Here is a 19,442-nt window from a genome sequence, read left to right as displayed (position 1 = left end):
CAACCTTAATGTCGACAGAAGACAATGGATTTTAGCAATTTTCAACAGTTCTTTTATAAATTAAATAAACTTATGTCCAGTGGTCATATGTTGATGAAATGACGATGAATTTGAAATAAATATATTAAAAAATTATATCACCCTCATATAAAGATCTGCAATATCATAAAGATATAATTTATTAATTTTGTAAAGTGATTCAAAATTTTAATTAAAAGTTTATATGCTGAAGCCTGAAGGCTTTGGAGAGGAAACCACTTACCGGTAAACGCAGCTTAACATGTCCATCTATAAAGACAGATTATCTTGTTAAAGTGATCATAAGTGTCTGGATACAAACCTCTTATAACTAATTGTAATAGATATCTATGGGAGAAGTCTTCATCCTTGATGGTGAAGAAATTTACTGTTGAAAAGAAAAAAAGAAATTTACTGCTTACCTGTGTGTGCGAATAAAACATTGAGAAGTTGGATACGATAACAGGAACCGGAAGTGCAATGGTCAGCACACCAGCGAGCGCGCAGAGAGCGCCCACGAACATGCCCAGATAAGTCTTAGGTGCCATGTCGCCGTAACCCACCGTGGTCATCGTCACAATCGCCCACCACAACCCAAGTGGGATTGACTTGAATTGATTTTCCGGATTATCCTGCAATCATAAGGTTATTTTATTTTAGAACAAACTTTAATGACAGCATCTCATTTCGGTGTTGAGATTTTGACCAAGTCTTACGACAAAGTCCAGGCTACTACCAGGTGAGGATCCTGAGTGTGGTTTGAGTGTTTGATCTGGTTAACAGGTGTCTGTAAATCCTCTGTAAAGGAGGCTGTATATTTATTAGAGTAAGAAAAGGACCAATATTTAGCCACTTCCGCACATGCAGTGGTCGCCGTCGCAACGGTGTAACATAGCTCCTGAAGATGCCCAACGGAGGGATGGAACAAGTGTTGAGTAATTTCGCGGTGGCGGTTGTGTGATTCGCATTGTTTGCCGCAAACGCATTTATCAGCGGGCTGGCGGGCGGTGCACTTTGTTGCACGACTACCACTGCATGTGCGGAAGTGGCTAAATATTGGTCCTTTTCATACTTAGAATGGACTTCCGCAAGGTAACGCCTGATTCCATTAAATAATTATTAGAGTGGTTAATCTATTTATTTTGATCCAAATCCAAAACAAAAGAGTAGGAGACTTGGAATCGTAGGTCACGTGTTCGATTCCTTGGATCCGGTCATAAATAATTAATTATGTTGGTTTGCAACTGTTCGTAAACAATTTTCCTAAGGATGGACAGCAGCGTCCTCTGGATACCATAATAATATACTATGACCGCCAAACCACCTGTCAAGCATCGCGATTTTGGTAAATCCCCTCCTAGATATTTTTGAGGGAGGCTAGTGTTTTGCAATGGACAAATATTGGTAGAAATGGGTCTGTCGCATACCAATAAAGTTTCAGTTTCACTTAATAAAGAGTGATTGAATACAAGGGTTACGGTTTTATGTTGTCAAATGTGTCTAAAGCCTTTACCGTTGTAACCAAACACCATGTGTTGGCAACTGACTCATTTAAAACTTTTTTAATATTTTTATTTATTTTTTATTCTTTTTATATCGATAGTTTGTGTCAAGACGCAGTTTTGTTTGTTCGTTTTATTCTGTCAGTCTATTGTTATGTATTGTTTTACTGTTATATAGTTTTTTATAATTATAATTGAATTACCACTATCATTTCCATTTATTTAATCTGTTTATACATTCCACACGCTTGCTAACATCATGTATTTAAAAAAGTGTCATATAGACGAAATTTTACAGCTATATACTTTACGATTTTTTTTGATATACATAATTAATCACTATAAATAGAAAGTGTATCCGGCGATAAATATTGCACATCGACCTTTGGAAAGAGACAGTCGGCTAATTCCGGCTTCGTAGAGCGTTATCTCTATCGCACGAAATACAAACAGTCCGGTATCTATTAGGAGCTGTTACAACAAGTATCATTTGCTTCTTTTGATGATTATTTTTATTCTTTGTATAAAATATACCTACCTATTTTTTCTTAAAAACATGTTCACATTATGTTTACGTATATAATTATCTAGGAAAATTACAACTGTGTATAATAAACACCATTATACCTATTGTTAAAATGAGATATTGTAATAAAAATAAAAATTATTCTTATTCTTAGTTACTTCCATTATACCATATTATTTTTATTATGTGCGACAGAGATAACGCTCTATGAAGCCGAAATCGGCTGATTGTCTCTTTCCAAATGTCGATGTGCAATATTTATCGCCGGGTATTGTAAAATAATGGAAATACAAAAAAAAATTACCCCAAATTCATTAAAAACCGAACCATTTATAGTTTAAATTAATTTTAAATACAGACTATAAATATACTGAATGATTTACGTTGAATTATTTCACTCGAAGCGTTGGAGTAATGGACAAGCAATTAACTCACTACGCGATCGCTTTTGGCGACGAAATGAAAACTGAAAAATGCTATACCTGCCTAAATGAATGACATACGGACGAGTGGGAAAATTTATTGATTAATTTTTCATTTACAGTTTTGATCAAAAGTCAATCATAAAAACATGTAATATTTTTAAATGTCGATAATCATGTTTTGGTGTCTTTACTTTAATAACGTCGGGAGTTCGTACGGTAATATAAAGATAAAAACATCATATTATATGTAAGAAAAGGACCAATATTTAGCCACTTCCGCACATGCAGTGGCAGTCATGCAACGAAGTGCACCGCCCGCCAGCCCTCTAGTAAATGCGTATGCTTTGTTGCACGACTACCACTGCATGTGCGGAAGTAGCTAAATGTTGGTCCTTTTCTTACTTAGGATGGATTTCCGCGAGGTAACGCCTGATTCCATTAAATATTATATTATATCATCATCTTCATTTGAGACACAATATATCTTCTAAAATTTCCAACAGGACCAGATAGAAGCCTGCGTTTATCATCTTCACATGTTTGGAGTTCTTGCTACTCATCACCATCATCAGCTGTTATATGCCTTGGACTCTTCCGAAGATCGCCATGAAAATCGATCGTGACTTCTTTGTTGCAAGTACGTGGTAGTGGGGGACCTACTGAAGAACCTTTTGGTATCAACACCTATCGCTTATATGAGCGAAGTGACACGCCCACTGCCATTTCAGACGTGTAATTCTATTTGATTATACTAATTGGCATTATTCTTATGTACATGTATAAGTTAAACATCTTAAAAGAGATATCACTGAATATTTGTGATGTAAAATTGTCAGATTATGAAGTCAAGTATTTAGAAACTTATTATGCGTCTATACTTCTTATTTTTAGCCGATAAACGCTCATAACAAAACTTAGGTCTGCCCCAAAAATCGCTATGAAAACCTGTCCTGCGCTGTCCGCATAAAGCGATTTCCTATGACTTCAACCATGTCGTTGGTTCACATAAAGGGAGACCAATCTATGCTGTGTTTAACGGCTAGTAGTTGGAACTTGAGAACCTTTCTGCATCACCTATCGTTCACATGAGCAATGTAACACGCCCACTGCCACTTGAAACGGGCAATTCTATTTGACTCTCCCAATAGGCATTATTCTTATGTATATATTAATAATATTGGCAGAATATTATCGAATGTTCATGATGTAATATTGTGACGTCACGCTTTTGTAAAGCCATTATTTGAGCCTCTTTTTCTTCCATTTTTCAGCCGATGAGCGCCCCGCTATCTTAACTATATTTAAACCACTACTTCGTCATAAATAGTAAATTTACATCCGATTAGATGGATTACATTTGAAATATGATTAATTGTTCTACACACTGAATGATACTAATAAAATAGTGAGAAATGAGTTTTAAATATTTACAATTTGTATTTACAAATATATTTATGAAAAAGATTTTTTTTATTCCATATTTTAGTCAGAAGTATATTTTGTCTTTAATACACTGTATGTACACATGTCATACACTGTTTTTTTATGTCATAATTTACTACCTCGTTTTTATTAGAGTAATTGTTTAAATGAATCTTAATTCATACAATTTCTGAGTTACATTTTCAATGTTTTCACTGTTATAGGATAGGATATTTATATATAAACAACCTTACGTATAAAAGGCTTTGTCAATCCATGTACTCTACCTTGAATATAAAATGATATACCATTTTTGTTTCTTTTAAATATATGATGTTGTTTGACAGACTTAAAAATTTTTTTGCTGTCTTGTAGACAGAGAGTAGAGAATGCGATGCAGTTGACAAGAAAGATAGAGCTGCCTTGCCTCTCTGGTGGGAGATAGCAGCCATATATTACTACTAAGAAATAAAACGTAATAATGTAAGATTTGTGGTAGAGAACGGGATGTATTGTAAAGAAGGTTCGTAAAGTAAAACTTTTAGCTTGTCATGAAAAGTGAAAAATGAATTTTCAGAAAAAAATTATATTAAATTACTAAAGAAAATAAACTCTATGTTTTAACTATGATGATATGATCGAAATAAAAAAAAACGAAAGCTGCTGTCTGCAAGTCTGCTGAAGCTTTTTAACGTGGTTTCGTAATTTGTAAAATAATTATAAATATAAATTCTCACCTGCGATTTCTCCGCGTAGTATACTAAGCTAGCGAAGATCACAATGCCTAATACTAGGAAAAACACTAGTAGTGTCAACTCCTTTGCGGATGCTTTGAATGTGTGCACCAATATTTTTAGCCCAGGACTGTGTCTTGTCAGTTTAAATAACCTGAGTATTTTTATTATTGATATGAACTCCAGTATATCAGCTTTGTCTATATTCCTCTTCACCACCGTCAGTTCCACCACAACATCCATGTAGAAGCTTAACGTTGCGATGAAATCTATTATGTTCACTGGTGATTTAACAAACTCTATTATATTCGGTGCTACCTGAAACAAAGCAATGGATGGCGTGAGTAAAATATTTACGATGAAATTATACGTATATCACTGAGAGATTTGTTTTAGTATACAAAGAATATTAAACAAGAACTCGTAAAATAGTTTTAACCTTGTGAAAGTGCTAATAAAATATGATGACAAGTAGTTTTATAGATATAATAAGATAGTATCTAAATTTGTTGTGGGTTTTTATAAATCAGAGAGAGTTTAGAACCTCCACACCTTCAAATTGAAGTAACTATTATTGGAGATTATAATTTTATTCTTTTTGTATTAAATTGGTATCTACTGTATTTTTTCTTATGACATACTCAAATGATTATGGTAAAGAATCCTAATACTATAAGAAAATGAACGACACCAGTAAATTATGATCAATAATATATATGTAAGAATACTATTTAATAACAGGTAGTGCAAATGTAATGTTATATTGTGAACGTGCCTTAATATTTAGTAAATGTTAATATTTACTAGTTTGTTTATAGAAAACTATTTCTTTATATATTTACTTTTTTAATATTAAAATACAGCGAAATCTAATGTTGTTTGTAAAAATTAAAGCAAGTTTATATTATGATATTACTTTTGCGCCTATTATTATTTCAATTACGTTATATTGTTTTTTTTTTATCTGTTTTGAAGTCAATATACATATTTGTATATTAATATCTATATATTTAAATAAATCTTTGAAAAATAATTCTGTAGTATTTATTCAGAATTTAGTATTAAATGCAAGTTCAGCAGTGATGGCTCATCGCGGGGTCGCATTATTTATATAGGTATGCTACTGCTCACAGAAAAGTTTTCAGAGGATAAGCAGCCTCGTCCTGTGGGTACGAGTACTATAATACCACACTGCGACTATAATATCAACCCGCCTACTACGACGACATTCATCGCCCACCATTAGAATACTGCAAGAAGAGTCCACAAAGAAGTAATGTACAGTAATTAAGTATGAGATCGTTAAAGAGTGAGTACAGATAAAATTGTATAAATGTATAACACTTAAAAAAATAAAAGCAGTTAAACTGCAAATGTTGTCAATGTAGACAATTAGAAGTAAGAACCAACTGCGATATATTCAAAATGAAGGAGAATTATAAATGGTGTTGATAATAAAAGGAAAACTGTGAAGGAAGATGACAGTAGAATGAAGAAAAGACAGATTGTAAAAGTCCCTGTCTTTTACTCGATAGGTACACGAGGGGTCCCAAAAGTCAAGGTCACAACGAAACTTACTGCTAAGCATAACGATTATGGTATAAATACAAAGCACAAGAACGATCATAGTGGTGAACTTTGGGGGAAGAATAAGCTTTTCAGTTGACGTCTATGGGCAGAAGTAACAGTAGATGGAGCACATCTCTCGTACAGCTGACGGCAATTGGGACCAAAAGGAAATGTACAATTTGAGGAATAATATAAAATAATTGAGAAAATTGTTGGCTCGATTTCATCCAGGAGCTTCAAAAACAACATGACCTGATGAAGAAATGATGAGGCATAGTGGACGGGGCAAATCGCCCGTGCAAACGATGGCTGTTGGGGCCGAAAGGTTCTCTAGTAGAGATTACCAGCCGGTAGACGCTATATTCTGACCCAAAAAGCATTGCAATTAACACTATGCTTGCAAAAAAATCGTCTTTTATTTATAAAGATTCGAAATGATTTTTCATAGCTAAAGTAGGACATCTCTATGAGTAGGAAATGTCCATTTATATATATAGATAATTAGCTCCTGCCATCTGAACACCCCAGTTCAATGCTACGCGATGGATTCTCCTGGTATTAAGTTTATCATTTCAATATTGCTTCTTACACTAGACACTTTACTCAGATTTCTATATAGAGAAATTTTACGTTCTCAACATACGTTTTGTATATATACCTTGTGCAAACAATTTTAGTTGCATATGTGACCCAGCGGTGGAGTGTATTTAGTTATATATGCTATAGAGATCGAGCTAGGAAGGGAGATATAGACGAGAGATTCTTACAATTCCAGCTAGAAGGTCATGAAGAAAGTGAACAAAATCTGAGGTTGGATAAATTCGATAAATAACAGTAATATAGTGATAAGAAAACAAATTTTAGACGCGTTGTGGGAACGTCCATTATTAAGTAGACCGACGACATAGTGGAGGTAGCGAAAAGTCGCTGAAAGCGGGCAGCGCATGACAGGTCATAGTGGCGTTCATTGGTTGAACCACTTTGCCTTACAGTAGGCGTCTACCGGCTGAAAAGTAGATGAATACACTATAAGAATGGTTTTAACAAAGCGACTACTAAATTTTAAATGTACACCTATCCCCCGATTTACACGGTACTTGTTTTACACGTTTTCGCTTTTACATGGTTTTTTAAAAAAGTTTTGTTTTTTGTTTTAATAACCGATTTTATTATCATCTCTCATAATGTAAATATTTCTGCTTCAATCATCGAATCGGAACATATAACTTCGAGCGATGAAAGTGAACTCGAACCTTCAATTGCGAAAAAAAAGAATGAGAGTAATTTCTGACAGTGATAAAGGATAATAAAACACCTTTGGTTTTATATTTTGTTCTACTGTTTAATGTATTGTAATTAAATTAAAAAAAAACAGTTTTTTTCCGTAATATATTAAATATTTTAACTTGTTGCATTTTATTTTTATTTCTATACCTAAAATTATTGAAAAAAATCCGCAACTGTTAAATAGCAAAATCGTGAATTTTCTGCAAGCTTTTCGATTTACTTGAAAATTTTTAATTTTCGATTTACACGTTTTACTTAGGAACGTATCTACCGTGTAAATCCGGGGTTAGGTGTATACGTAAAGATAACTCTAGTAATAAATAGCTTAAAACCAAAATAGAGTAAGCAGACATAATTTTTAAACTTCATCAACGCAATAACTTGATCAGTTATGTTCGTAGAGCATTTTCGGAATTAAATTTGGCAAACCTCCAACACTGACTCCAAAATTGAATTGTACCCAAAGGTTTTTCATACACCGCGACATTTGCATATTTTTTAAATCAAGTAAAATTGGCCACAAATCTATTTAATACGCGAAGTAATTTTATAACTGAATAGGGTGTAATAAAAAAATAAAAAGCTGTCTCATATAAACATATTTCACTTTTTAACTGTTACAAATATTGGTTTATGTCAATAGTGGAAAATAAGGAGGTTATTCTTAACGGAACATTGCATTTTAGAATGTCAGCACAAAACACGAAGTTTATCTATTCTATACTAGATGGCGCTAGTTGTATTTTTAAACGACTCTATCATTTGTATCGGTAACAAAAGTAATTAAGACAAATTTAGCTAAAATTGCGGCAACGATCCAGCATTGCTGGAATTCGTTCTGCCACTTCTACCAGAATTAACTATTCGAAGTGATAATGTTAGTCATGCAATAGCAACCGATCAACTTGAGATTAGGCTAAACTAAACGAGTATCGAGTGACAGACAAGGCTTGACCCTACTTTCAGAGGCTTTTTGTTTCATGTTCACTCTATAGAGCGCAAGCCTAAGCAAATAGCGCTAAGTAAGAAAAGGACCAATATTTAGCCATTTCCGCACATGCAGTGGTAGTCGTGCAATAAAGTGCACCGCCCGCCAGCCCGCTGATAAATGCGCATGCGTCTTACTCAGACTCTGTGTTTGGAACTAATCGGTGTAACATAACTCCTGAAGATGCCCCGTAGAGGGGTGAAACACGTGTTGAGTAATTTGACGGTGGCGGTTGTGTGATTCTCATTCGCCTTTAAATTTGGCTGACGTTTTGTCAGTCGTGCGACAGAGATAACGCTCTACGAAGACGCAATTAGCCGATTGTCTCTTTCCAAAGATCGATGTGCAATATATATCGCCGGGTACTGTAGTACCTTTCTCACTTAAATATTTATGTAAATATGTATACATACCTATGTATATATATGTATAAGTAAGTATTCTTGTATGTATATAAGTGTACATAGTAATGTATATATTTGTATTGGTATGTTTGTATATATGTATGAATTAGTATGTACGCCGCCCTAAACTGCTCTCTCCTTCATGTCTCCAATCTCCATCTAAAGGTTGTCTGGTAGAGATCACTTCGAGCGATAAGACCGCCTCTTGTACCATATGATTTGATTCTTTTTTACTTTATTTATTGTGTATGGTGTACATAAAAGTGTTAATGAAAATATAGTATACATATGAGTGAAAATATTTAGCAAGAACCAAAATAAGTATATAAAAAATTTCTCGTTTCTAGACAGTAATTTCAGTGTGAAGAAAAATCTTAAAAACAAAATCAAAATAGACATTTCAAATGAAATGAAATTTCTACTCGAAAGTACAATACAAAATATCTTAGCGGAACAAATTCCGTATAAGTCAGATGTCAGTCGAAAATATTACGTAGAAAATATATAAATAGAGATATTTACTTCGCCTTCGCAAGAATACAGATAACTGGCGTGTGTTAGAAAAGTTATTCTAGACTCCATTATGTTACGGCCTTTCCGGACAAAAATCCGGACTTTTGAAATACTAAAATAGTATTTCAGTTGTACTATCATGTGAGATTCGCTATATTTTATGAAAATAAAACTGTCTGTGTGTTATTTTACGAGTTTTTATCATTTATGCTGTTTACCCTTCATTCACAGTGCGGATTTTGGCAAACATAGAGCTTTTCAATAGACCATAAAGATGGGGGATAGGCTCGCAATATCTCTGGGAGACCGAAATAGGAATGACCACATCTATTGCCCAGTGGTGGACAATTTTAAGGGCAATTACCAGGTCAAATAGCACGCTGGACAAATGGAAGCTACTATATATACCATTCGCTCACAATTGGACGTAATCCTGCTCCATTGAGTTCCAATAAACCAGCTGTCAGCTGCCTGCAATCTGCGCCATACATAGACCAACAAGATCACCAGTCCACCTTGTGGATGTACATCCAAAGGTGCATAGTTGGTCAGTAAGAAAAGGACCAATATTTAGCCACTTCCGCACATGCAGTGGCAGTCGTGCAACAAAGTGCACCGCCCGCCAGCCGATTAGTGCCAAACACAGACTCTGTGTAACATAACTCCTGAAGATGCCCCGTGGTGGGTTGAAACACGTGTTGAGTAATTTGGCGGTGGCGGTTGTGTGATTCGCATTGTTTGCCGCATACGCATTTATCAGCGGGCTGGCGGGCGGTGCACTTTGTTGCACGACTACCACTGCATGTGCGGAAGTGGCTAAATATTGGTCCTATTCTTACTTAGGATGGACTTCCGCAAGGTAACGCCTGATTCCATTAAATATTAGCTGGTCAGCCAGAACCCTGGAACTATAGGGTCCAAACGGCTATCTGTTATGCCGGTATGTCGATGACTTTATTTCTGGTTATATGTTATCAAGTTCAGAGTATATATCTCTCCTCAACTTGTCGAATGACGGTAGTTTTGCTAATGAGATCAGAAGTGGGAGACCACGTTTAAGAGCAATTATATTTTGAAGCAACGTTGAATATGAACAACAAATGCATTGAAGTATACTCGACTAGATAAATGGAAACTAACAAGGATGCGGTTTGCCGGGATAAATGGTTCTCCAGCGCAGCGAGTGAGTGGTGACCGAGCGACTCAAGAACTATTGACTCCTCTTAGCTATGCATTTGTACGAACTAAATGTGTGCCTATGAAAAATTATCATACCATATTTCCATAATTTCTTGAATATTAAAAGTAAGTAATTAAATTATAATAGTCGTATACAGACATAGTGTTCGTGAACCTGTGTATGGTACTATACACAAACATTCGGCTATTCCTTAGCTTTTTTAATGTATCAAAAATGTTTATACAATGCAATTATTGCAAACCTATTCTATTTAGTTTTCCACTACGTTTCCAAAACATATAAATTCTTAACAAATAACATATAATGGCGGGAAAGAAGCCTTTTTTATCGTAAAATATAATGTTCGAAATTCAAATTAATGTTTTTTTTATGTATGTAAACAATCAGTGACAGAATTTAAAGCTAGACTAGATATATATATATATATATATATATATATACACACACATATTTATATATGTGTGTATGTATGTATATATCTAATACATAAAATTCTCATGTCACGGTGTGCGTGATTGAATTCCTCCGAAACGGCTCGACCGAATTTCGTGAATATTAGCGTGCATATCGGCTAGGGTGGAGAATCGGACATCTATTTTTCATCCCCCTAAATGTTAAGGGTGGTCCACCCCTAATTTTTTTTTTAATTTTTTTTAGACAAAATTTTTTGTTTAATTTTTTTATGATACAACATACAAAAATACATACAACCCTAAATTTTCATCCCTCTACAATCAACTCTTATTTTTTATTCATTTTTTAATGTTTCCAAGAAATAACATACATGGCAAAACAACGTTTGCGAGATCAGCTAGTATATGTATATAAATTTATTTTCGGTCTTAATTATAGATAATTACTTTTTTATTTTATGAAAAATTACTGTATTTAAATATTAATTAAGATTGAATAAAATTAATTACCATAACAAATTTACATTATCATGATTATCAAGTTTCAAAATTCGAATTTGGAAGGAGGTATATCACGAGTAACGTGATTTAGGTGTTGGATTAAATTCATTAGAGAGGATAAGTCGGTGCTGTGAGTTAAGCTTAGTCAAGAGGGAAATCCCCGCTCCCTTTTTCTAGTAGTGAAGGATATATTTCATAAACAAATTGCTACTTATAAATAATATCATTTATGCTTTATTTACGCCAGTGATTCCCAAAGTGGTCTATATCGACCTCTAGGGGTTTATGACAACCTGCAAGGGGTCTACGTCAGCGAAAAAGTATTTGGAGGTCCATGAAATGATATTAGGGGTCCACAATAGTGGATCTCAACACATACACTGATAGTACCTATTTACTTACATCATACTATCTTATAATATCAAATCATTTACATTATTTATTTAAAAGTACCTATGAAGCATATATTTTATGTTATTTTATTTATAGTTTAGTTTATGTGGATTTAATGTTTCGTATATTTTACATAACAGATACACAATTTTATTTTGAGTAGTTTTAATCTAAATTCAATTAATAAATGTATAAATTAACTTGTGTTTTTACTTTAAGTTTTTAACACTAAACTTCACTACAGTTAGAAATTTTCAGGAAATCAATATCAGTTAAGTAGGGGGTCTACTCAACACGGAAAAACATGGCAAGGGGTCTACGACACAAAAAGTTTGGGGAACTCTGATTTACGCAGTATTTATTTTTATTAACAATAACTTAATATAAGTTTTGTTTACCAAAATAATCTTTAGTAATTATTTTCCAACAAAAACACAAGTGAACGGTGTCTTTCTATGTAAATTAATGAAAAATTATTCTTTTTATAAATATCACTTTGTGAAATTAATATAAAGCGATTCTTTATAGAATTCGTGTTTAGAAACCTTTCGTTCACCCCTAAATGTGGAGTAAGGAGTATGTTTACAAGAGTAAAGAATTTTTCACTTTTAATTTTTTTTGTGCTTCATATTTTCTTTTGTTCATCATTTTCTCTTCATCACGATATCTATCACTCTTTACATTATTTGCATTTCGTTCAGACATTCTCTTAGATCCATCCAATGAGTTTACAAGGTATCACAGATTTGTTTTTAATAACACATTATTTAGTTTCTGGTTTTACGACTTGCGTTGTGGTTTTTATTTGAGAATTACAGTATCGAGGTCTTACTCGACTATCCCTTATGTTACTAAGTCTTATTACTACCTACTGCACTGTTCTTCTGTTCTGCATAACCTTAGGAATATGGGGAGATGTGTGTCGTCCACCAAGGAGGCGATGTTATATATCTCAATCCTTTCTTCTACCTCTGTCTCACTGACAGACAGTTTAAGTACATAACTGCAATATTATATAATACATATGTAAAGAAATATAAAGTACTAGCTGACCCGGCCACGCGTTGCTGTGAAAATTTAAAAAGAGGAAATAATTGAATTATACGGTATTTCGTTCACTACAAAATAAATTTAATTAATTTTATAGCGTCAACAACACGTGGTAATTATGCTGTTAAAATGTAGCTTATATGACACGTTCGTAGATTTACCATAGCAGCGCCATCTATTGATTACTTACTCAACCCAGTCGAAAGGTATCGACATCTGTTAGAATCATTTGGAGTTAACAGATAATTGTGACTGTCAAATAATAACAGACAATAATTAGCAATAAATTAAAATTGCAACTATAATTTGAGATTTAAACTATCCTATCTCTCAAGTTAGATCGAACTGCACATGGTGTGCGAATTTTATTATAATCGGTTAAGTGGTTTAGAAGTCCATTGAGTATAAACATTGTGACACGAGATTTATATATATTAAGAAAATAATTTTCTTTGTTAACTGGGCTACGCTTTTATTCTTGGATAGTCACAATGACTCGTCTTACGTTGCTCGCTTCCAACGATATCCGGTGAACTTAATTATGTCGTCGGTGCAACTAACTCGAAGACTACCCACACTATGTACTGTTTTGTGATAGCTACTCGAGAACCTTTCGCCCACGATCATTAGAAAAAGGTTCGATTTTTCTATTCTATTCTTAGTTGTTTACCTACAATAGAAACTAACGTAACATCGAAGCGGAGAATTGTTTCGTTGAAATCAGACTTTTACGAGGATTGTTATAAGAAATAATTATAATTTATATAAACATAGGTAAGTAAGTAATAAAGGGACCAATATTTAGCCACTTCCGCACATGCAGTGGTAGTCGTGCAACAAAGTGCACCACCCGTCAGCCCGTTAACAAATGGGCATGCGCCAAACAATGCGTATTAGACAACCGCCACTGTTAAACCACTCAACACGTGTTTCACCACTCCACGGGGCATCTTTCTCTGTGTTTGGCACTAATCGGTGTAACATAACTCCAGCGGGCTGGCGGGCGGTGCACTTTGTTGCACGACTACCACTGCATGTGCGAAAGTGGCTAAATATTGGTCCTTTTCTTACATAGGTATATTAGGGAGACCGGAAAGTAGTGTCGTTTCTGTTGACATATTTTACAGAAATACCGATTGATTTTTACCGCTCTGTCATTGAAAATTTGTATACTAGCTGAAAAAGATTGTTGGTAACGAAGATGAATATATCGTTGATATAAAAACTTGTAAAAATTTTAGTCGTGTGAATTTAACTTTTTTATGTGACATTAGTTTCCCGTCCCCCTAATAAATATATGGTCAATATTTTTTACCTACTACTACTAAAATTTCTCTTGCACAGTCACTCCTTCTCCCCATCCTTGATTACGCAGATGTCAGCTATCTAGACCTCGCTGAAAACCAACTAAACAAACTTGAGCGCCTTCAAAACTTTTGTATTCGCTTCATATTTGGCCTCCGAAAATATGATTATGTTACGGAATTTTGCGCTAAACTCAATTGGTTACCCATAAGGCTTCGTCGGAATGCTCACATACTTTATCTACTCTATAATACTCTTTTCAATCCACTCACTCCCTCTTATCTCAAATCAAGGTTTCAATTTCTTCAGGATTCACATGAGAGGTCTTTGAGATCATCGGAGAATCTGGAATTGAAAATACCGGCGCATTCTTCCTCGTTTATGGCCAAATCTTTTACCACGCAGGCTGTACGACATGCTAGCTCACTACCTATATTCAAGAAAATGATTAAGAATGTGTGTAATGTTGTAATACAAATATATATATGTGTAATGTTAATAAATATATAGATATGTTTACTATTTATTACAAATGTATGTGAAGACTGAATTGGATTGGTTCCATGTACAAGTGCGGGTATTGTACAACAATTATATTTGACATCAAGTGCCGGCTCGCTAAACTTGGCGCCGCTACTGTACAAATTGAAATCGGAATCAAATAGGAAGTCGAGTGCGCGACAATATGTCCAATTTCGCAACTTAATTTTAAACTTCGACTACACTTTATTGACGTGACATATATGAAATTTATTTCTCTACTGTTTTTAATACCTATACTAGCTGATCCCGCAAACGTTGTTTTGCAAAAAAAATTAAAGTTTTTAATTAACAAATGTAAGATAAGGGTTGATCGTAGAGGGGTGAAAATTTAGGTTTGTATGTATTTTTGTATGTTGTATCATAATAAAATATAAACCAAAAAAATTGTCTAAAAAATAAAAAATAAAATTTAGGGGTGGACCACCCTTATCACTTAGGGGTATAGAAAATAGATAGTAGCCGATTCTCAGACATACTGAATACGCATGTAAAATTTGGTAAAAATCAGTCAAGCTGTTTCGGAGGAGTTCAAGTTCGAACACCGTGACACGAGAATTTTATATATTAGATATGTATAGAAATGAAATAAAGTTCAAAGTTTTATGATTAAAATGTCACGTAATGAAAAATGATGGTATAAATCAACAATACTGTATAAACATATTTTGACTTTTTGAGGGCCTTTGAATATGAAAGCGAATCAAGAGACAGCCCATGATTAGGGTATCTCACTTCAAATCACGTCAGAGCGTTCACCTCTGTGACCTAAGTGTTTGGCGTTCTTCCAATCAGGTTGAATATGCAATGGCCCTCAGCTCAAGGCTGCCAAGGGAACCCTCAGGCTATTATCGTAGAGAGAAAAGAGGAGGACAAACAGCATCGTCAGATTTTTCTGCCTATCTGTATAAAGTATACGTCATAAATCACATTCAAATAAAAGTGATAAAAATTTTGATCTGTGGTAAAATTTTAAAATCGTGATAAATTTAATCTGTTATATATACAGTAAGATACAGAATATGAAATAACAAAAATATAAGATAGATGTAAAAACTAAAGAAATAGAGTAATAAAATAAATAAATTTTAATGTAGAATCCAAGAGAGATGGCGATGAAGGTAAAAGGAAGTATGTATGGAAAAGAATAGAAAGAAATGAAAGATAATATAAATTAAAGGTGGAAGAAGGATGTAAGATTAGAATGAAAATAAAAGAAGATAAATTATTATCGTAAAAACGATACCACGGTACTATGCCAAGACACATTCTCGGAGGAAACTGTACCTCCCCTGGCATCCTCGTTGTATCGCAGCAACATGAGAACAGTTCGAGATACTGTCTTTCCCGGTTTTTCATTTATTGGACGACGAAGGATGCTACCCTTAACGCCCGCGAACTAAACACGCTTATAATCACCTCATACGACAGGCAGGGTATATCTTTGCCCTATTCCAGTGAAACTTTGCCGAATGGTTTTTTTATTATAAGGATCTATTTTCTACAGACATTAGTATATATGTCTTTGTGTTTACATATACGTTAAATATTTCTGAATGTTTTTGCCCATGTATTTGCATTTTAGCATTTAAGTAAAAAAAGTAGATATCTTTATCTATTTACCGACGCCTTAATTACGTCTAGTTTTTAAGATTACGTTTCATGCGATCACTTCCTCGTCACTACACTATATTGCCATCCTCTAGTTGTATGCCAGTGTCTGTGCGGCGGCTGACGTAATTCGCCACATCGCTGAAGTGATCGAAGGTTTCATCGGGCTAAAGCGTTAATCCTAACCTAACCTAACCTAACCATTTTTCACCATAATTATTAGTATGATCACGGAATTTAAATTGGGTTACGATTCCCATTTACAGTATACACTTACAGGTGATATGTTATATAATTTTCGTTGTACAATGTTTTATAATAATAACTCACTCTAATTGTAAGAAAGTTAAACTTTTAAATACAAAATTATTATTAATTTAATTATTTCAAAAAACGCTTTATTTATTAAGATTAACACAGTCTTTTCCACTTTTATTTTATGAGGCAAATGTTTATCATATTTGCTATGAAATAATGTAAGGTAAATAGCTTATCCAAAATTCAATTTTTTTAGAAAAAATATTGCTGAAAAATCAGCTATACATTCACCCCAAGCTTTCATGAGCTTTAAAGTAATTACGTGTCAAGTTAATTAACTACTTTACTGAAAATATTAACATTTCATAATCATCATCATAATTTCAGAGGACCACTGTTGGACATAGACCTCCTCCGACCAGACCTCAAGACCAGAAGGAAGCAGCCTGCATGCGTCGTCTTTCGAGGGGATTAACAAGGTTGTCTTTTCACCGTCGGATGTCTTGCGCTAGCCGGGTCGTGGTCACCACTCCAGAATTTTAAGGCCCCATCGACCATCTATTCTGCGCGCTATATGATCAGTCTACTGGCTATACGCTGGGGTATATCGTCTACTGTGTTAATCCAAAAAGTCTAAATTTTAGTGTCACTAAATTTGTTTTAGTTACGTAAGTGATTCCAAAATATAATAAAATGCTTTTACATACACACGCACCTAAACACACACATTATTATTATTATTATTGCTACTGTATTTTTTATTAATATGTATATATTTCGTTTACGTATCTTTTTAAGGTAGAGTAGGGTGTTCTAAAACGAGTATATTATATACTTATATGGTCACTATGAACACGGTTTTACATTTATAATTTTGGATATGAACGAATAAAACTAACTGAAATAATAAATAATTCGCTAAATATGTGTCTAGTACTTCAACGGATTCAGATTTTACACGAGCACGGATAAATCCGATTTTGTAACAACGTGAGCCGCTATTCCTGTGTAGCGGTAGGAAGTCGTAAATAACCTTTCGAAATGTCAGATCCTACGAGAAAGTCGACCTGTAAGCCCGAACATCCAATTACTATAACATCCGGAAATTCGAATAAATTTTATAAGGAAAAAGATTTAAATTTAAAAATGACGTTTTCCAGTTATATTACAAAACTGTTTTTCCCCCTTAAAAGCCTGTTTATTGTTACCTTAAAGCAGATTTCCCCAAACTTTTTTGTGTCGTAGAACCCTTGCCATGTTTTCCGTGTTGGCTAGACCCCCTACTTACCTGATATTGATTTCCTGTAAATTTCTAACTGTAGTGAAGTTTAGTGTTAAAAAATTAAAGTAAAAACACATGTTAATTTATAAATTTATTAATCTCAAACATTATTAAACTCAAAATTAAATTTTGTGTCTGTGATGTAAAATATACGTAACATTAAATAAACATAAAATATACTATAAATAAAATAACACAAGCAATAAATCAATATTTTTAGTGAGAAGGATGAAACTGATGCTTCAATAATAAATTATCAATATTTGGAGTCAATTCAATCCGTTTTGATATTATAAGCTAGTATGATGTAAGTAAATAGGCATTATCAGTGTATGTGTTGAGATCCACTATCGTGGACCCCCATTTTCATTTTATGGACCCCCAAATATTTTTCGCTGACGTAGACCCCTTGCAGGTTGTCATAGACCCCTGGGGGTCGATATAGACCACATTGGGAATCACTGCCTTAAAGCATAAAGTACGCTATATTAAATAAGAAAATTTGACGGATACAGCCATTTTCAATTTACATATATTAATAAAGGAAATTATTTATATACACACTAATGTTAGTTCACGAATTTAAGATATTACCATCGTTTAAACTAAAAAAATATAAAATGAATGTGGCCATACTTAACATGAGGTTGTAGCCAAGAGGATCTTCAAGCGAATTTTGCGCTAAATAATTTGGTGCAGCGCTAAAATCGCTTTGCGACACAAACTAAAAGAGCTAATGAGTGGGTGGTAAAACGAATTAAAATTTTAAATCTTAAATTTGAACTGAATTAGTTTTAAACTATATATTATTAATAATCAATAAACAAACTTGACAAGAAAGCAAGAGGTCTATTGCTATATTGTCAATCTCTTGGAAGTGCTCTGTACATTCTTATCCTCTCAAAAATGAGGAGATCTGGAATATAACCAAGGGTCACCGGCATAGCTTCAAGAATGGCTCGTATAAAGTGGCCCATAGAGAGGTGATACCGAAAGATTCTAGAGCATTTAATGGAATTAGGCGTTACCTCGCGGAAGTCCATCCTAAGCAAGACTCTGTGACTCTGACTTGACTCTGTGTTTGGCACTAATCGGTGTAACATAACTCCTGAAGATGCCCCGTAGAGGGGTGAAACACGTGTTGAGTGATTTGGCGGTGGCGGTTGTGTGATTCGCATTATTTGCAGCATACGCATTTATCAGCGGGCTGGCGGGCGGTGCATTTTATTGCATGACTACCATTGCATGTGCGGAAGTGGCTAAATATTGGTCCTTTTCTTGCTTAGGTTCTAGAGCGACTACAACTCGGTAGACGCGGCGTGGTAATATGCCCCACCAGGTGGAACAACGACATAGTAAAGTTCGCGAGAAATCTCTGAATGTGAGTAACACTAGACGGTGGCGATCTTTGAAGGAAGTGTTGCAATGTTTATCTCATAAATATCAAACAAGTTTATTATAAATTCAGGAGCGGCTTAACCTATAGTGCAGCGTGTAATG

At 34.2% G+C, this 19,442-nt stretch overlaps 1 protein-coding gene across 1 annotated transcript in view; it reads right to left on the bottom strand.

Annotated features, from left to right (window-relative positions):
- Nucleotides 1-19,442, bottom strand: part of LOC137919030 (potassium voltage-gated channel protein Shaw-like) — a 170,235-nt gene that overhangs the window by 13,234 nt on the left and 137,559 nt on the right. The window contains exons 6-7 of the mRNA XM_068761993.1: nt 4,631-4,945; nt 441-650 (exon numbers count right to left, since the gene is read on the bottom strand). Of these exons, the coding sequence (XP_068618094.1) occupies nt 441-650; nt 4,631-4,945 (525 nt within the window). The remainder of the gene's footprint in view (nt 1-440; nt 651-4,630; nt 4,946-19,442) is intronic.

The sequence above is a fragment of the Battus philenor genome, unplaced genomic scaffold, assembly GCF_028537555.1.
Source record: "Battus philenor isolate CCGP_79_NKW_IND1 unplaced genomic scaffold, ilBatPhil1.0.hap1 SCAF_15, whole genome shotgun sequence".
Taxonomy (NCBI): domain Eukaryota; kingdom Metazoa; phylum Arthropoda; class Insecta; order Lepidoptera; family Papilionidae; genus Battus; species Battus philenor.
This window is presented reverse-complemented; position numbering and strand designations above follow the sequence as displayed.